This window comes from Triticum urartu, chromosome 5A, assembly GCF_056163025.1.
Source record: "Triticum urartu cultivar PI428250 chromosome 5A, HENAU_Tu73, whole genome shotgun sequence".
Taxonomy (NCBI): Eukaryota; Viridiplantae; Streptophyta; class Magnoliopsida; order Poales; family Poaceae; genus Triticum; species Triticum urartu.
Genome location: NC_141877.1, coordinates 497206730 through 497227711, shown reverse-complemented (window position 1 = coordinate 497227711; position 20982 = coordinate 497206730). Strand labels below are relative to the sequence as shown.

Sequence of the window (20982 nt, the reverse complement as noted above, 5' to 3'; positions counted from 1 at the left end):
CACAAAGCACATATCTTGATAAGATTTTGAAGAAGTTCAAAATGGATCAGTCCAAGAAAGGGTTCTTGCCTGTTTTGCAAGGTGTGAGATTGAGTTCAGCTCAATGCCCGACCACGGCAGAAGAGATAGAAGAGATGAGTATCATCCCCTATGCCTCAGCCATAGGTTCTATTATGTATGCCATGCTGTGTACCAGACCTGATGTAAACCTTGCCGTAAGTTTGGTAGGAAGGTACCAAAGTAATCCCGGCAAGGAACACTGGACAGCGGTCAAGAATATCCTGAAGTACCTGAAAAGGACAAAGGACATGTTTCTCGTTTATGGAGGTGACGAAGAGCTCGTCGTAAAGGGTTACGTCGACGCTAGCTTCGACACAGATCTGGATGACTCTAAGTCACAAACCGGATACGTGTATATGTTGAATGGTGGAGCAGTGAGCTGGTGCAGCTGCAAACAGAGCGTCGTGGCGGGATCTACATGTGAAGCGGAGTACATGGCAGCCTCGGAGGCAGCACATGAAGCAATATGGGTGAAGGAGTTCATCACCGACTTAGGAGTCATACCCAATGCGTCGGGGCCAATCAAACTCTTTTGTGACAACACTGGAGCTATTGCACTTGCCAAGGAGCCCAGGTTTCACAAGAAGACAAGGCACATCAAGCGTCGCTTCAACTCCATTCGTGAAAATGTTCAAAATGGAGACATAGAGATTTGCAAAGTACATACGGACCTGAATGTAGCAGATCCGTTGACTAAACCTCTCCCTAGGGCAAAACATGATCAACACCAGAATTCCATGGGTGTTCGATTCATCACAATGTAACTAGATTATTGACTCTAGTGCAAGTGGGAGACTGTTGGAAATATGCCCTAGAGGCAATAATAAAACCATTATTATTATATTTCTTTGTTCATGATAATTGTCTTTATTCATGCTATAACTGTATTATCCGGAAATCGTAATACACGTGTGAATACATAGACCATAATATATCCCTAGTAAGCCTCTAGTTGACTAGCTCGTTGATCAACAGATAGTCATGATTTCCTGGCTATGGACATTGGATGTCATTGATAACGGGATCACATCATTAGGAGAATGATGTGATGGACAAGACCCAATCCTAAGCATAGTACAAAGATCGTGTAGTTCGTTTGCTAGAGCTTTTCCAATGTCAAGTATCTTTTCCTTTGACTATGAGATCGTGTAACTCCCGGATACCGTAGGAGTGCTTTGGGTGTATCAAACGTCACAACGTAACTGGGTGACTATAAAGGTGCATTACAGGTATCTCCGAAAGTGTCTGTTGGGTTGACACGGATCGAGACTGGGATTTGACATTCTGGATAACGGAGAGGTATCACTGGGCCCACTCGGTAATGCATCATCATTATGAGCTCAAGGTGACCAAGTGGTTGATCACGGGATCATGCATTACGGTACGAGTAAAGTGACTTGCCGGTAACGAGATTGAACAAGGTATTGGGATACCAACGATCGAGTCTCGGGCAAGTAACATACCGATTGACAAAGGGAATTGTATACGGGGTTGATTAATCCTCGACATCGTGGTTCATCCGATGAGATCATCGTGGAGCATGTGGGAGCCATCATGGGTATCCAGATCCCGCTGTTGGTTATTGACCGGAGAGTCGTCTCGGTCATGTCTGCTTGTCTCCCGAACCCGTAGGGTCTACACACTTAAGGTTCGGTGACGCTAGGGTTATGAAGATATGTGTATGCAGTAACCCGAATGTTGTTCGGAGTCCCGGATGAGATCCCGGACGTCACGAGGAGTTCCGGAATGGTCCGGAGGTAAAGAATTATATATAGGAAGTGCTGTTTCGGCCATCGGGACAAGTTTCGGGGTTATCGGTATTGTACCGGGACCACCGGAGGGGTCCCGGGGGCCCACCGGGTGGGGCCACCTATCCCGGAGGGTCCCATGGGCTAAAATAGGAGGGAACCCAGCCCATAGTGGGCTGGGGCACCAACCCCTATAGGCCCATGCGCCTAGGGTTCCACTAAGGAAGAGTCCAAGTGGTAGAAGGCACCCCTCGGTGCCTTGGGGGGGAGGGAAACCTCCCCGTGGCAGCCGCACCTAGGAGATTGGATCTCCTAGGCTGCGCACCACCCCCCCTTGGCCCTCCTATATATAGTGGGGGAGAGGAGGGACTTCATACCTCAGCCTTTGGTGTTTCCTCTCTCCCCGTTACGTCTCTCTCTCGTAGTATAGGCGAAGCCCTGCTACTGTGATGCCCTGCATCCACCACCACGCCGTCGTGTTGCTGGATCTTCATCAACCTCTCTTCCCCCCTTGCTGGATCAAGAAAGGAGGAGACGTCATCCGTTCCGTACGTGTGTTGAACGCGGAGGCACCGTCCGTTCGGTGCTAAGATCATCGGTGATTTGAATCACGTCGTGTTCGACTACATCATCCCCGTTCTTTGAACGCTTCCGCTCGCGATCTACAAGGTACGTAGATGCATCTAATCACTCGTTGCTAGATGAACTCCTAGATGGATCTTGGTGAAACCGTAGGAAAATTTTTGTTTTCTGCAACGTTCCACAACATGAATCTGGTTCATCATCATCTTCCTCTGCTTCTTTATTATCTTGTGCTTCATCTTCATTTGCTTGATGAGCTGCTGCTTCACGTGCTTGTTCTCCGTGCTGGGCAGGAGCAGCTTCTTCTTCCTTAAGATCCACAAGATACCAATCATCATCATCTTCACCCTATGACTCTTCGGCTATGTAATCTGGATCGGCAACCTGGGAGTTTATTTCATCATCATCATCATCTGCTTCTTCATCATCTTGCACTTCATCTTCATTTACTTGCTGAGCAGGAGCAGCTTCTTCTTCATCATCATCATCATCTTCCTGCGCTTCTTCATCATGTTGCACTTCATCTTCATTTACTCGCTGAGCAGGAGCAGCTTCTTCGTCATCATCATCATCATCATCTTCCTCTACTTCTTCATCATCTTGCACTTCATCTTCATTTACTTGCTGAGCAGGAGCAGCTTCTTCTTCATCATCATCTTGTTCTTCTTCTTCTTGTTCTTCTTCTTCTTCTTCAGGCATATAATTCGGATCTGCAAGCTGTGAATCTGGTTCATCATCATCATCATCATCATCTTCCTCTGCTTCTTCATTATCTTGTGCTTCATCTTCATTTGCTTGATGAGCTGCTGCTTCATGTGCTTGTTCTCCGTGCTGAGCAGGAGCAGCTTCTTCTTCCTCAAGATCCACAAGATACCAATCATCATCATCTTCACCCTGTGACTTTTCGGGTATGTAATCTGGATCGGCAATCTAGGAGTTTATTTCGTCATCATCATCATCTGCTTCTTCATCATCTTGCACTTCATCTTCACTTACTTGCTGAGCAGGAGCAGCTTCTTCATCATCATCTTCCTGCGCTTCTTCATCATCTTGCACTTCATCTTCATTTACTTGCTGAGCAGGAGCAGCTTCTTCTTCATCATCATCTTCTTCTTCTTCTTCAGGCATATAATCCGGATCTGCAAGCTGTGAATCTGCTTCATCATCATCATCTTCTTCCTCTGCTTCTTCATTATCTTGTGCTTCATCTTCATTTGCTTGATGAGCTGCTGCTTCATGTGCTTCTTCTCCGTGCTGAGCAGGAGCAGCTTCTTCTTCCTCAAGATCCACAAGATACCAATCATCATCATCTTCACCCTGTGACTCTTCGGGTATGTAATCTGGATCGGCAATCTGGGAGTTTATTTCATCATCATTGTCATCATCTGCTTCTTCATCATCTTGCACTTCATCTTCATTTACTTGCTGAGCAGGAGCAGCTTCTTCATCATCATCTTCATGCGCTTCTTCATCATCTTGCACTTCAGCTTCATTTACTTGCTGAGCAGGAGCAGCTTCTTCGTCACCATCATCATCATCTTCCTCTGCTTCTTCATCATCCTACACTTCATCTTCATTTACTTGCTGAGCAGGAGCAGCTTCTTCTTCATCATCATCTTGTTCTTCTTCTTCTTCTTCTTCAGGCATATAATCCGGATCTGCAAGCTGTGAATCTGGTTCATCATCATCATCATCATCTTCCTCTGCTTCTTCATTATCTTGTGCTTCATCTTCATTTACTTGATGAGCTGCTGTTTCATGTGCTTGTTCTCAGTGCTGAGCAGGAGCAGCTTCTTCTTCCTCAAGATCCACAAGATACCAATTATCATCATCTTCACCCTGTGACTCTTCGGGTATGTAATCTGGATCGGCAACCTGAGAGTTTATTTCATCATCATCATCATCATTATCATCATCATCATCATCATCTGCTTCTTCATTATCTTGCACTTCATCTTCATTTACTTGCTGAGCAGGAGCAGCTTCTTCTTCATCATCATCATCATCTTCCTGCGCTTCTTCATCATCTTGCACTTCATCATCATTTACTTACTGAGCAGGAGCAGCTTCTTCGTCATCATCATCATCTCCCTCTGCTTCTTCATCATCTTGCACTTCATCTTCATTTACTTGCTGTGCAGGAGCAGCTTCTTCATCATCTTCTTGTTCTTCTTCTTCTTCTTTTTCTTCTTCTTCAGGCATATAATCCGGATCTGCAAGCTGTGAATCTGATTCATCATCATCATCATCATTTTCCTCTGCTTCTTCATTATCTTATACTTCATCTTCATTTGCTTGATGAGTTGCTGCTTCATGTGCTTGTTCTCCGTGCTGAGCAGGAGCAGCTTCTTCTTCCTCAAGATCCATAAGATACCAATCATCATCATCTTCACCCTGTGACTCTTCGGGTATGTAATCTGAATCGGCAACCTAGGAGTTTATTTCATCATCATCATCATCATCTTCCTCTGCTTCTTCATTATCTTGTACTTCATCTTCATTTGCTTGATGAGCTGCTGCTTCATGTGCTTGTTCTCCGTGCTGAGCAGGAGCAGCTTCTTCTTCCTCAAGATCCACAAGATACCAATCATCATCATCTTCACCCTGTGACTCTTCGGGTATGTAATCTGGATTGGAAACCTGGGAGTTTATTTCATCATCATCATCATCTGCTTCTTCATCATCTTGCACTTCATGTTCATTTACTTGCTGAGCAGAAGCAGCTTCTTCATCATCATCATCATCTTCCTGCGCTTCTTCATTATCTTGCACTTCATCTTCATTTACTTGCTGAGCAGGAGCAGCTTCTTCGTCATCATCATCATCATCTTCCTCTGCTTCTTCATCATCTTGCACTTCATCTTCATTTACTTACTGAGCAGGAGCAGCTTCTTCGTCATCATCATCATCATCTTCCTCTGTTTTTTCATCATCTTGCACTTCATCTTCATTTACTTGCTGAGCAGGAGCAACTTCTTCATCATCATCTTTTTCTTCTTCTTCTTCTTCTTCTTTAGGCATATAATCCGGATCTGCAAGCTGTGAATCTGTTTCATCATCATCATCTTCCTCTGCTTCTTCATTATCTTGTGCTTCATCTTCAATTGCTTGATGAGCTGTTGCTTCATGTGCTTCTTTTCCGTGCTGAGCAGGAGCAGCTTCTTCTTCCTCAAGATTCATAAGACACCAATAATCATCATCTTCACCCTGTGACTCTTCGAGTATGTAATCTGGATCGGCAACCTGGGAGTTTATTTCATCATCATCATCATCATCTGCTTCTTCATCATCTTGCACTTCATCTTCATTATTTGCTGAGCAGGAGCAGCTTCTTCATCATCATCATCATCATCTTCCTGCGCTTCTTCATCATCTTGCACTTCATCTTCATTTACTTGCTGAGCAGAAGCAGCTTCTTCGTCATCATCATCATCATCTTCCTCTGCTTCTTCATCATCTTGCACTTCATCTTCATTTACTTGCTGAGCAAGAGCAGCTTCTTCTTCATCATCATCTTGTTCTTCTTCTTCTTCAGGCATATAATCCGGATCTGCAAGCTGTGAATCTGGTTCATCATCATCATCATCATCTTCCTCTGCTTCTTCATTATCTTGTGCTTCATCTTCATTTGCTTGATGAGCTGCTGCTTCATGTGCTTGTTCTCCGTGCTGAGCAGGAGCAGCTTCTTCTTCCTTAAGATCCACAAGATACCAATCATCATCATCTTCACCCTATGACTCTTCGGGTATTTAATCTGGTTCGGCAGCCTTGGAGTTTATTTCATCATCATCATCATCATCATCATCTGCTTCTTCATCAGCTTGCACTTCATCTTCATTTACTTGCTGAGCAGGAGCAGCTTCTTCATCATCATCATCATCATCATCATCATCATCATCATCATCATCTTCCTGCGCTTCTTCATCATCTTGCACTTCATCTTTATTTACTTGCTGAGCAGGAGCAGCTTCTTCGTCATCATCATCATCTTCCTCTGCTTCTTCGTCATCATCATCATCATCTTCTTCCTCTGCTTCGTCATTATCTTGTGCTTCATCTTCATTTGCTTGATGAGCTGCTGCTTTATGTGCTTGTTCTTCGTGCTGAGCAGGAGCAGCTTCTTCTTCCTCAAGATCCACAAGATACCAATCATCATCATCTTCACCATGTGACTCTTCGGGTATGTAATCTAGATCGGCAATCTGGGAGTTTATTTCATCATCATCATCATCTGCTTCTTCATCATCTTGCACATCATCTTCATTTACTTGCTGAGCAGGAGCAGCTTCTTCATCATCATCATCATCTTCCTGCGCTTCTTCATCATCTTGCACTTCATCTTCATTTACTTGCTGAGCAGGAGCAGCTTCTTCGTCATTATCATCATCATCTTCCTCTGCTTCTTCATCATCTTGCACTTCATCTTCATTTACTTGCTGAGGAAGAGCAGCTTCTTCTTCATCATCATGTTGTTGTTCTTCTTCTTCTTCTTTTTCTTCTTAAGGCATTTAATCCGGATCTGCAAGCTGTGAATCTGGTTCATCATCATCATCATCTTCCTCTGCTTCTTCATTATCTTGTACTTCATCTTCATTTGCTTGATGAGTTGCTGCTTCATGTGCTTGTTCTTCGTGCTGAGCAAAAGCAGCTTCTTCTTCCTCAAGATCCATAAGATACCAATCATCATCATCTTCATCCTGTGACTCTTCGGGTATGTAATCTGGATCGGCAACCTGGGAGTTTATTTCATCATCATCATCATCATCATCTGCTTCTTCATTATCTTGCACTTCATCTTCATTTACTTGCTGAGCAGGAGCAGCTTCTTCATTATCATCATCATAATCTTCCTGCGCTTCTTCATCATCTTGCACTTCATCTTCATTTACTTACTGAGCAGGAGCAGCTTCTTCGTCATCATCATCATCATCTTCCTGTGCTTCTTCATCATCTTGCACTTCATCTTCATTTACTTGCTGAGCAGGAGCAGCTTCTTCATCATCATCTTGTTCTTCTTCTTCTTCTTCTTCAGGCATATAATCCGGATCTGCAAGCTGTGAATCTGGTTCATCATCATCATCTTCCTCTGCTTATTCATTATCTTATACTTCATCTTCATTTGCTTGATGAGCTGCTGTTTCATGTGCTTGTTCTCCGTGCTGAGCAGGAGCAGCTTCTTCTTTCTCAAGATCCACAAGATACCAATCATCATCATCTTCACCCTGTGACTCTTCGGGTATGTAATCTGAATCAGCAACCTGAGAGTTTATTTCATCATCATCATCATCATCTTTCTCTGCTTCTTCATTATCATGTACTTCATCTTCATTTGCTTGATAAGCTGCTGCTTCATGTGCTTGTTCTCCGTGCTGAGCAGGAGCAGCTTCTTCTTCCTCAAGATCCACAAGATACCAATCATCATCATCTTCACCCTATGACTCTTCGGGTATTTAATCTGGTTCGGCAGCCTTGGAATTTATTTCATCATCATCATCATCATCTGCTTCTTCACCATCTTGCACTTCATTTTCATTTACTTGCTGAGCAGGAGCAGCTTCTTCATCGTCATCATCATCATCATCTTCCTGCGCTTCTTCATCATCTTGCACTTCATCTTCATTATTTGCTGAGGAAGAGCAGCTTCTTCTTCATCATCATGTTGTTGTTGTTCTTCTTCTTCTTTTTCTTCTTAAGGCATTTAATACGGATCTGCAAGCTGTGAATCTGGTTCATCATCATCATCATCATCTTCCTCTGCTTCTTCATTATCTTGTACTTCATCTTCATTTGCTTGATGAGCTGCTGCTTCATGTGCTTGTTCTCCGTGCTGAGCAAGAGCAGCTTCTTCTTCCTCAAGATCCATAAGATACCAATCATCATCATCTTCATCATGTGACTCTTCGGGTATGTAATCTGGATCGGCAACCTGGGAGTTTATTTCATCATCATCATCATCATCATCATCATCTGCTTCTTCATTATCTTGCCCTTCATCTTCATTTACTTGCTGAGCAGGAGCAGCTTCTTCATTATCATCATCATAATCTTCCTGCGCTTCTTCATCATCTTGCACTTCATCTTCATTTACTTACTGAGCAGGAGCAGCTTCTTCGTCATCATCATCATCATCTTCCTGTGCTTCTTCATCATCTTGCACTTCATCTTCATTTACTTGCTGAGCAGGAGCAGCTTCTTCATCATCATCTTGTTCTTCTTCTTCTTCTTCTTCTTCTTCTTCTTCTTCTTCTTCAGGCATATAATCCGGATCTGCAAGCTGTGAATCTGGTTCATCATCATCATCATCTTCCTCTGCTTATTCATTATCTTATACTTCATCTTCATTTGCTTGATGAGCTGCTGTTTCATGTGCTTGTTCTCCGTGCTGAGCAGGAGCAGCTTCTTCTTTCTCAAGATCCACAAGATACCAATCATCATCATCTTCACCCTGTGACTCTTCGGATATGTAATCTGAATCAGCAACCTGAGAGTTTATTTCATCATCATCATCATCATCATCATCTTCCTCTGCTTCTTCATTATCATGTACTTCATCTTCATTTGCTTGATAAGCTGCTGCTTCATGTGCTTGTTCTCCGTGCTGAGCAGGAGCAGCTTCTTCTTCCTCAAGATCCACAAGATACCAATCATCATCATCTTCACCCTGTGTCTATTCGGGTATGTAATCTGGATCGGCAACCTACGAGTTTATTTCATCATCATTATCATCATCATCTGCTTCTTCACCATCTTGCACTTCATTTTCATTTACTTGCTGAGCAGGAGCAGCTTCTTCATCGTCATCATCATCATCATCTTCCTGCGCTTCTTCATCATCTTGCACTTCATCTTCATTTACTTGCTGAGCAGGAGCAGCTTCTTCGTCATCATCATCATCATCTTCCTCTGCTTCTTCATCATCTTGCACTTCATCTTCATTTACTTACTGAGCAGGAGCAGATTCTTCGTCATCATCATCATCATCTTCCTCTGCTTCTTCATCATCTTGCACTTCATCTTCATTTACGTGCTGAGCAGGAGCAGCTTCTTCATCATCATCTTGTTCTTCTTCTTCTTCTTCTTCAGGCATATAATCCGGATCTGCAAGCTGTGAATCTGGTTCATCATCATCGTCATCTTCCTCTGCTTCTTCATTATCTTGTGCTTCATCTTCATTTGCTTGATGAGCTGCTGCTTCATGTGCTTCTTTTCCGTGCTGAGCAAGAGCAGCTTCTTCCTCAAAATCCACAAGATACCAATCATCATCATCTTCACCCTGTGACTCTTCGGGTATGTAATCTGGATCGGCAACCTGGGAGTTTATTTCATCATCATCATCATCATCATCATCATCTACTTCTTCATCATCTTGCACTTCATCTTCATTTACTTGCTGAGCAGGAGCAGCTTCTTCATCATCATCATCATCTTCCTGCGCTTCTTCATCATCTTGCACTTCATCTTCATTTACTTGCTGAGCAGAAGCAGCTTCTTCGTCATCATCATCATCATCTTCCTCTGCTTCTTCATCATCTTGCACTTCATCTTCATTTACTTGCTGAGCAGGAGCAGCTTCTTCTTCATCATCATCTTGTTCTTCTTCTTCTTCTTCAGGCATATAATCCGGATCTGCAAGCTGTGAATCTGGTTCATCATCATCTTCCGCTCTTCTTCATTATCTTGTACTTCATCTTCATTTGCTTGATGAGCTGCTGCTTCATGTGCTTGTTCTCCGTGCTGAGCAGGAGCAGCTTCTTCTTCCTCAAGATCCACAAGATACCAATCATCATCATCTTCACCCTGTGACTCTTCGGGTATGTAATCTGGATCGGCAACCTGGGAGTTTATTTCTTCATCATCATCATTATCTGCTTCTTCATCATCTTGCACTTCATCTTCATTTACTTGCTGAGCAGGAGCAGTTTCTTCTTCATCATCATCTTGTTCTTCTTCTTCTTCTTCTTCAGGCATATAATCCGAATCTGGAAGCTGTGAATCTGGTTCATCATCATCATCATCATCTTCCTCTGCTTCTTCATTATCTTGTGCTTCATCTTCATTTGCTTGATGTGCTGCTACTTCATGTGCTTGTTCTCCGTGCTGAGCAGGAGGAGCTTCTTCTTCCTCAAGATCCACAAGATACTAATCATCATCATCTTCACTCTGTGACTCTTCGGGTATGTAATCTGGATCGGCAACCTGAGAGTTTATTTCATCATCATCATCGTCTGCTTCTTCATCATCTTGCACTTCATCTTCATTTACTTGCTGAGCAGGAGCAGCTTCTTCATCATCATCATCATCATCATCATCATCTTCCTACGTTTCTTCATCATCTTGCACTTCATCTTCATTTACTTGCTGAGTAGGAGCAGCTTCTTCGTGATCATCATCATCATCTTCCTCTGCTTATTCATCATTTTGCACTTCATCTTCATTTACTTGCTGAGCAGGAGCAGCTTTTTATTCATCATCATCTTGTTCTTCTTCTTCTTCTTCCTCTTATTCTTCTTCTTCTTCTTCTGGCATATAATCCGGATCTGCAAGCTGTGAATCTGGTTCATCATCATCATCATCATCTTCCCCTGCTTCTTCATTATCTTGTGTTTCATCTTCATTTGCTTGATGAGCTGCTGCTTCATGTGCTTGTTCTCCATGCTGAGCAGGAGCAGCTTCTTCTTCCTCAAGATTAACAAGATACCAATCATCATCATCTTCACCCTGTGACTCTTCGGGTATGTAATCTGGATCGGCAACCTGAGAGTTTATTTTATCATCATCATCATCTGCTTCTTCATCATCTTGCACTTCATCTTCATTTACTTGCTGAGCAAGAGCAGGTTCTTCTTCATCATCATCTTGTTCTTCCTCTTCATCAAGCTGGTTATGATCTGGATCCAAGTTCTCAACTGCATCTTGTAGACCAGCTTGCGCCTGTACATACCTATCCATTGATACTCTCAAGGACACATGCTGCAAGGACTCTGTTCTTTCAAATATAAATCCTCTTTCATTTGCTACTGTTGATAACTGTATCATTTCTTCCATTGAACCGGCGTCAGCTAGGATAAGTATTACTTGAGCAGGATCTAACCCGGCCAAGTCAGCAATGGTCCTTACAATGACCCGCGTGCGGAACGGAACAGCATCGTTATTGGAAATATCAGGTGTGTTTCCTTTGTTAGGATCATCTCCATCTCCAGCGGAGCTATTTGCAGCAGCCTTTCTTAGCGAAACATCTGTTGCAGAGCCAATGTTAGAAGATTCTTTCCCTTTTCTTGCTTCGCTTAGTGGCTTAGAAGGCGCGGAATCTGATGCCCCCTGTGATGTCAATGAAAATACTTAACGTGCTATGGTCCAAACACTTCCTCAATGACAAAGCAGAAAAACATGAGGAAGAACTTCAGTGACAAGCAAAAGTACATGAAGAAGATTACTCACTGCTTTTTGTTTCAGTGGTAAGGAGAATGTAATGCAGGCACTATTATCCACTGGGAGTGCATTGGTTGGCTTCCCCATGCCAATTTCATTAACAAAGCATAGTGCCTGCAATGACACTCATAATCCTCAGGCTGGCAACATAATAAAATCTGTAAGGCTAACAAAGTTATATAGAAGAAGAAAACTAAATCCTTATTTCTACAAAACACAAGAATCATGTTATGTATGATGGCAGCTGCATATTTCAATAACTAGAAACAAAGGCCCTCACTGTGACATCATCATAGTATAGCAGCTTCATTAGATTGGTTAACAAGCGACAAAATCAGCACGACACAATCCATGTAACCAAAAAATACAGAATTCCAAAATTACCTCCTCGGGCAATTGGTCCAAGGCCCTCATAACTGAAGCCAGCGTTCTGGTCATCTTACAAGCAGAGCTCCTAAAAGGAAACCATTGCCACATCAGGATATTACCATTTTACCACTGGTTACAGCTGACAATGTTTATGTTAACAATAACATGCACATATGAACCCAATGAATAGCAATTCACAAACTGATCTGCAGGATGTATATGACAAAACCACATTGAAACCTCAACTATTTTATACCTTCAGTACTAGAATTTTGCAAGTCAGGCAGGAAAACTAACAGCAACTCATAAATTCAACTAGTACTAATTGTGAATTAGTAAGTGGATCCTCTTTAACTTAAGTTTTCACACACTGTCATAGACAAAAACAGAACACTGAACTCCTATGCCTCTTCACTTTATGAGGCCACGTCTTTGAAATCAAACCAGTCTGCATGCAGTTCTACTTTACTATGATGACTACGGTGCACATAAAAACACCCTTCACAGATTCACTCTTTGGAGCACAAAAGACTAACAAGAAAAACAAATCCTAGCATCCAAAAGGGGGTATGCAAGATTGCACCTCATCTGATCAGGAGTGACTTCTGCTGCATTTGACTTGAATGTGGCAGTATTCTTTTTGCTCCCTGTGTGACTCATGTTCATTGCAACTTCCTCCCCGTTTGTGTTGGGGTAGCTAAATGAGACTGCATGATAATTATGACACATGATAAGCAAATGTAGGGCATATAATCCATCATTCATGTCAGTCCAACTTAATACGCTACACGCTAGCAAACTCCAGCCGGTGATACTCACAGGCATACTCTTCAATCATTGGGCCTTCCTCCTTCTCACATATACAGAAGAGAAGGGTATTGAGATATTTCTTTTGTAAGGCATCATAGACACCTAGAATCGGAAAGTTAATCAGATAAGCACATAAGAAAATCACATCTAAAGTATATAATCATAAAACAGTAAACTAATTGAATGAACTCAAGTTGTCTAAGACATATATTACCTTTCTCCATCCAATCAATCAACCTCCTGGATTCAGCATCCATGGGCATCAGCTTCTTAATCTTCATCTCTGCAACAAATATAAGGTTGTATGAGACTTTGAGCTAATAAATGTCACGAGAATGTAGATGTTACATATATATACTGGGCACCTGTCCTGACCTAGTGCCGGAACAGACTTATCATTGAAGTACTTCTCAGGGAATAGGCCTCTGATGTAGCTGATGTTGTATATAGCAATCCGGAGCAAATTCGTTGTCTGTTTGGTCAACAGATCACCAACGTTATCCAAATAGCTGTATGAATAACTTAAAACTATGCACTATGCTATGATTTTCACCAGATCATATAGATACATCGTGAAATAGCCCAATGCTTCAGCAATAGAAAACCTATCAACGTCATATCAAATTGGAGCACGGAGTGAAGCACAGAATTCACGAAAAAATACATTTATATTTTCCTATAATGTTTTGTCAAACACATACATATACAATTTAGATCATGCAATATATTTCTTCGATTAAACACCAAGAACAGTTTACCCATGCAAATACAGGAACATATATTGGTACTGATAATTAAACATGTTAAGTGAACAGAGATCAAAACATTGCAATTCAGGGCAAACAGGTATAAGAGCATCATGGGTAAATGTTACCATTATGTATGTCAGGAAATACTTTAGATTACAAAAAAACGAAATACACTATGTCTAAGCATGAACATTTTCATGCAAAAAGGAGGTACCACATGTCCGTAACCAAAAAAAGAGCAAACAAAAGATATTGTTATTGAAACTATCAGTTATCTAATTTCTTTGGGCCGTTACCTCGGTGTCCGTAAAGTCTTCTTGGTCCGACACATGACCCATGCTCATCTTGTCATCATCACTGTTAGCATCACATGGATCAAGGACACTCTTAACCTGCATAAACAAAGCAAACATGAGAACTAGATCAAAAAGACCCCAAAAGAGTTCTGGACAGATGCTGTAATTTCCACTACCTTCAAAGCTAGCACAAGATGCTTGCTATTGACATTCCCCACTTCCATCTTCAAGGGGTTCTTGTTCCATATATTTACGGCCTCATTCTCAACACAACCCTTAAAGAAGGGAGGCTCGTAATCCTCAGGCTGGCAACATAATAAAGTCTGTAAGCTTCCACCAACAAAATTATATAGAAGAAGAAAAGATAAATCCTTATTTCTACAGAACAATAGAATCAGATTATCTAAGATGGGAGCTGAAGGTTTCGATAACTAGAAACAAAGGCACTCACTGTGGCATCATCATAGTATAGCAGCTTCATTAGAATGGTTCGCTGAACACAAACAAGCGACAGAATCAGAACAGCACAATCCAATGTAACCAAAATACAGAATGCCAAAATTACCTCCTCTGGCATTTGGTCCAAAGTCCTCACAAGTGAAACCAGCGTTCTGATCATCTTACAAGCAGAGCTCCTAAAAAGAAACCATTGCCACGTCAGGATATTACCATTTTACCACTGGTTACAGCTGAAAATGTTTATGCTGACAATGACATGCATATATGAACCCAATGAATAGCAATTCACAAACTGATCTGCAGGATGTATATGACAAAACCACACTGAAACCTCAACTATCTCATACCTTCAGTACTAGAACTTTGCAAGTCAAACAGAAAACTAACAGCAACTCATAAATTCAACTAGTACTAATCATCAACGAGTAGCTCATCTGTAACTTAAGTTTTCACACATTATCATAGAGAAAAACAGAACACTGAACTCCTATGCCTCTTCACCTTATGAGGCCACATCTTTCAAATTATACCAGTCTGCATGCAGTATTATTGTACTATGACGACTACAGTATACACATAAAAACACCGTTCACAATCTTCATAAAAACATCCAATCAATCAACCTCCTGGATTCAGCATCCCTGAGCATCAGCTTCTTAATCTTCATCTCTGCAACAAATATAAGGTTGTTTGACACTTTGAGCTAATAAATGCCATGCAGAATGTAGATGTCACATATATATACTGGGTACCAATCCTGACCTAGTGCCGGAACAGACTTATCATTGAAGTACTTCTCAGGGAATAGGCCTCTGATGTAGCTGATGTTGTATATAGCAATCCGGAGCAAATTCCTTGTCTGTTTGGTCAACAGAACACCAATGTTATCCAAACAGCTGTATGAATAACTTAAAACTACGCACTATGCTATGATTTTCACCAGATCATATAGATACTTATTGAAATAGCAAAGTGCTTCAGCAATAGAAAACCTATCAACATCATCAAACTGTATTACTGATAAACAAGCTCAGAGTGAAGCACATAATTCACGACAAAACACATTTATATTTTTCAATAATGTTTTGTTCAAACACATACATATACAATAAAGATCGTGTAATACATTTCTTCGATTATACAACAATAACAGTTAGCTATGCAGCAAATACAGGTACATATATTGTTACAGATAATCAAATCTGTTAAGTGAACAGAGATCAAAACATTGCAATTCAGGGCACACATGTACAAGAGAAATGTAACAAAGACATATCATGTCATATAGGAAATGAACCACCCAGCTTTTCAAAGTGAAAGCTATCAAAACCTGATGACCAACCAATAATCCTGCAATGTATTTGCCAACCACTCCCAACTACTAAAAGCAGTAATATCAAATGAGGAGACTGCAGTTTGAGAGTTGGTTCCCAAACATTGCAAGAGAAATTTACTAACCTCAGATAATTCCTAAATGCAGAACATACATTGAAAATCTCACAGCATAGCACAAGAAAAAACATACTTATAAACTACAGAGAAGATTTTCTGATTTAAACTGGCCAAAAGTATGTCATGTTTGGATCAAACAGTAAAAACACAATCATAGAGACGCTTACTACTCCACTGGAAGCATTTGAACAGCACAAAATCTTACTCCTAGAACAACAGGAACTAGTAAAGCCCAATTCGAACTAAGATGACAGAAGTTCATGCTGCTGTTCCATGATAATTTGGAAATGTGCAAGCCAGTAAATAATGTATCTCTGTGCTCCCCCTTCCACTGTTCTACATAGACAAAGCATTTTAATAGGGACTTGAAGTTACGAATTGAACATCGGCTGCTACCACAACTTCAGCAATTAAATAGGAAACGTGACTAAACTAATTCCACACGTACAGGAAGAGCTCGAGCACTGAAAATCCCTAGACGCTTCTACCAGAACGCACCAGAATCGATGTACTTAGGAAATTGCCAGAGAAAACAATTAGGATCGTGCAGGAAACTAGTAAACCAACCAATATGATCGACGTCGAACGTGTGAATCTACATTTCCAGCGGATTTAATGCTAACTACATGCGCAAGCAAAATTTCCACAAGCATACTTCGACGACCAAACCAAATCGAGACGGGGAAACCCAAAACGACCAAACGAAATTAGTTCAACAGCTCCCCCAAATGTTCAGAAGACTGCTGGTTCAGAATCGCAGCGCAAACCAGGAGGGTTTCCGCGCTAATCTCCCGCGAAATCGAGGAAAACGACGAGGCAAGCCTCCCGAAAAGCAGATTCCACGCTTCAAATCCGCAAATGAAACCGAGCAAGCAAGCAGGATGAAGGAAAAACCATCAAATCAGTGGGGTAACAGCGAGACGGCCCGTTTGAGCAGACCGAACGCACCCGAGAGTTCGCAGAGGAAACTAGGAACAGAATCCATTTGAGCGATAGCCGATACGGAATCTACTGACGCTTCTAGCCGCCTCTCCATCAGCAACATTAATTGGAGCAGAAACCCCCACAAAACCCCATGGCTAACCTCTCTTGCACGCCCAAAGCCCCAAACTCGCACGCGAATTTGGTGAAAATCCTCCAGAGCAGCGGCACCAAAATCCAACCCCAAAAAACCTGATCAGAACGAAACGATCCCGACGCCCCCGGGAGTATGAATCGAACCCGTGGCACGCAAGGCCTACGACCCAGCGGAGCGACCAAATCCTAGCCAAGCGCTTCCCAGAAATCGCAGGAATCCCGACCACCGACAGAATCAACTCGAATCGCGCGCGGAATCGAACCAGGGCGTGGGAGGGAAGGGGAGGTGGGAAGCTTACTAGCAGCGGCGACTCCCGCTCCGGGACCTTCGCTTCCTTCGTCTTCTCGGCCATCGGCCCCTGCACACACCGACGGAAAGCAACCGAGAGCTTCTGTTAGCACCTGCGTGGACGCGGTGGCGCGACCACGAAGCGGGGGAGGGGAGGGGAGCGGGGGGGCGGCGGCTCACCTTTGCCTTCACGGCGGTGCCGTGTTGGGGGAGGGAGGGTGGAGAGAGAGACGAGAGCGTGGTGAGGTGACTAGAGAGAGATTCGGGGTACTTGTAGGAGGGCAGTGGCCAGAGGCCCGAAGCCCGAAGCGTGGGGGAACGGCAGTCCCGTTGGTTTTATTATGACTTGTCACGTCTTTATTTAGTTAGTATATACTTTCGCTTTTATGAGTGGTATAACTATAAAACTTAAGTTCTGGTCAATTAATACTGTTTGTTAATTATTATGCTTCATAACTTTGGCTTCTCTTTTTTTGGGTAAAAGGGAGTTTTATTGCAAGTTTATAGAGTTATAGTGAAGAGGCCACAAGTCCATCTTGTTAATATTTGTATCATCTCGCCTATTTTTATTGTGCTTATTAATGGTCAACCTTATGGTAATTTTCTAGCGAGTTAAATGCACAGAACCACCACTTTTGTAACACGGCTTGTGGAAAATCATCACTTTACAAAACGTGATATTTTGCATCAAACCAAAAATCTGGCAATGGCAAAAGATATTGAGCAAAACACTGATCTCGTTTTGACGCGGCAAAGCGGCCGCATGGCTATTGGTGGCCGGCGCAAGCAATAACGGCTGTTAACAGCCCCACCGACTAAAGATTCCCAAAAAGGCAACAATGGCACGTTCCTCTCCCTCACTCTCGCTCGGTCTCCCTTACTCTCCCTTGCTCAGTCGATCCCCTCTACTCCATCGCCACTCAACCTCGCTGCCGCCGCTCAACCACACAATGCCTTCTTGGAAAGACGGGGAGGAGAGCAACGACGATGACGACATGTTGAACTTCATTGGGGAGGTAATGTCGCCGTCGATGTACTCTGTCTGATAGCCTAGGGTTAGGGTTATGTATTTCAGATTGGGGACTTTCTTTTTGGTATGATTTGGACCAGATCCAGTGCATTTGACCACTCCAGATTCCTTTTGAACTCGATCCAGCGGCTCCTAACCATAGATGGCTAGTGGACCGGGCTCCAAAGTCTGTGGCGTTTCGCATAATTAATATTTATTAGTTATTAGCACTACTCTCGCTTTTATTAATATTAGTATTATTAAGCTCCAAATGCAACAGAGTTGTTCCATAAATGTTTGCAAGAAACATCTTGTTGCACTAATCTTTGCAACAAATTGCAAAAAACTTTTGCAACGAAGGTCATGTTGTAGTTTTTTTTGTCTTCATCTTGCGGAAGAAACTTTTGCAAAATAGATGATGTTGCAGAAAATTTTCCACAACATCACCTATGTCACAGAAAAAATAGCAATGAAGATGATGTTGTAGAAGCATTGTCGTTGTTGCCAACGCATGTCACAGTAGGACTGTCGTCGTTCGCCGTCGTCGTTTGCAACTTCGTCATTGCAATTGCAACACGGAGACTGTCGGTGATGGCCTCGTCGTGGAGCCGTCGCCCGTCCTTTTCCTGCTCCTCAACGTCGTCGTCGAGTGCATAGTCGTCGTCTCCGTGTAGCCCACCAGGCGAGCAGCCACATCAACGGGCGGTAAGAAGCGTCGGGACGGAGACGAGTCGGCGGCTCTTGCGCCACCATACATTGCAGCCGACTGCTACATTGCATTGGTGGTGAACGGCTAGCCGTGGAGGGCGCCGACGGGCGAAGAAGAGGAAGGAACCGCCGGCAATGCGGCGGTGGCGGAGGGGGGCATGCAGGAGCTTGGAGCATGGCCGGTCTTAAGATTTTGGGGGGACGGGGCAAAACCGAAACTCAGGGCCCCTTAATTAGTATACCATAATGGCAAAAATAATCAATATCTCTAATCCTATAAAAGTCTCTGTTTATTATGACGGTGTGTCAGCCATCCCTCATTTCTGACGATGTGGTCTACATCTAACGCATGAGAGGTAGGTTGTTGTATTGCAAAAAAGACCATCGCCGCTCTCCTCCATGTTTGTAGTAACCCTTAGTCTCTCCAAACCAGCCTCATCCATTCCCCACATCATCCAAACAAACAAGAGGAATATACTTTGGGTGAAACCTAACATGTTTTTAGTTAAAAATATATACCAAAATAGGGTGGGGTTTTTTCAAGTTTATGTACATGTCTATTTTGGATTGTTGCAATGCATGGTTGAGCATGCCGGCGCCGGAGAGGGTTCTGGTGTGGATCTGCGGGAGGGGCGATATGTCAATTTTTCATCATGTTCTCATAGTGATATTATTCGCGTTCGGTACTTTTTGGTGTGGATCTAACGCATAAGGTGCAGCAAGGTGGCCCAATCCTTTTTGTAGCAAAGGATAAGCCGGAACAAACTCTTATAATAGGAAAAGCGCTTCCGAGGACACATGGGAATATCGTCAAGCTAGTTTTCATCACGTTCATATGATTCGCGTTCGGTACTTTGATAATTTGATATGTGGGTGGACCGGTGCTTGGGTGTTGTTCTTACTTGAACAAGCATCCCACTTATGATTAACCTCTATTGCAAGCATCCGCAACTACAACAAAAGTATTAAAGTAAACCTAACCATAGCATGAAACAAGTGGATCCAAATCAGCCCCTTACGAAGCAACGCATAAGCTAGGGTTTAAGCTTCTGTCACTCTAGCAACCCATCATCTACTTATTACTTTCCAATGCCTTCCTCTAGGCCCAAATAATGTTGAAGTTTTATGTAGTCGACGTTCACATAACACCACTAGAGGATAGACAACATACATCTCATCAAAATATCGAACGAATACCAAATTCACATGACTACTAATAGCAAAACTTCTCCCTTGTCCTCAGGAACAAACGTAACTACTCACAAAGCATATTCATGTTCATAATCAGAGGGGTAATAATATGCATATAGGATCTGAACATATGATCTTCCACCAAATAAACCAACTAGCATCAACTACAAGGAGTAATCAACACTACTAGCAACCTACTAGCACCAATCCCGGACTTGGAGACAAGAATTGGATACAAGAGATGAACTAGGGTTTGGAGATGAGATGGTGCTGGTGAAGATGTTGATGGAGATTGCCCTCTCCCGATGAGAGGAGCGTTGGTGATGACGATGGTGATGATTTCCCCCTCCCGGAGGGAAGTGCCTTCAGCAGAACAGCTCTACCGGAGCCCTAGATTGGTTCCGCCAAGGTTCCGCCTCGTGGCGGCGGAGTCTCGTCCCGAAAAGTTTCTCCTTATTTTTTTCTCATCGAAAGACTTCATATAGGAGAAGATGGGCATCGGAGAGCCACCAGGGGGCCCACGAGGTAGGGGGCGCGCCCTAGGGAGGGGGGCGCGCCCCCCACCCTCGTGAGCAGGGTGTGGGCCCCCTGGCCTTCATCTTTGGCGAGGATTTTACTTTATTTCTTTTAAGATATTCCGTGGAGTTTCAGGACTTTTGGAGTTGCGCAGAATAGGTCTCTAATATTTGCTCCTTTTCCAGCCCAGAATTCCAGCTGCCGGCATTCTCCCTCCTTATGTAAACCTTGTAAAATA

At 42.8% G+C, this 20982-nt stretch overlaps 1 protein-coding gene across 1 annotated transcript; it reads right to left on the bottom strand.

Moving 5' to 3' along the window:
- Positions 1-10221: 10221 nt before the first annotated feature.
- On the bottom strand, positions 10222-17547 carry LOC125556404 (uncharacterized). Its single transcript, XM_048719146.2, has 15 exons — positions 17501-17547; positions 17331-17390; positions 15265-15361; positions 15126-15171; positions 14609-14678; positions 14495-14536; positions 14220-14348; positions 14044-14139; positions 13374-13470; positions 13213-13281; positions 13008-13100; positions 12772-12895; positions 12204-12273; positions 11829-11933; positions 10222-11708 (listed from the first exon to the last, which is right to left on the bottom strand). The coding sequence occupies exons 2-15, from the start codon at positions 17382-17384 to the stop codon at positions 10890-10892; spliced, it is 1911 nt and encodes a 636-aa protein (XP_048575103.2). The 5' UTR covers positions 17385-17390; positions 17501-17547; the 3' UTR covers positions 10222-10889.
- Between the last annotated feature and the right edge of the window lie 3435 nt (positions 17548-20982).

Coding starts and splice junctions, on each gene's coding strand:
- LOC125556404 (XM_048719146.2), bottom strand. CDS start 17,384: ATGGCCGAGAAGACGAAGGAAGCGAAGGTCCCGGAGCGGGAGTCGCCG. Junction 15,172..15,264: donor TAAGTCTGTTCCGGCACTAG/GTCAGGATTGGT, acceptor TATTTGTTGCAG/AGATGAAGATTAAGAAGCTG. Junction 11,934..12,203: donor TGGACCAATTGCCCGAGGAG/GTAATTTTGGAA, acceptor GTGTCATTGCAG/GCACTATGCTTTGTTAATGA.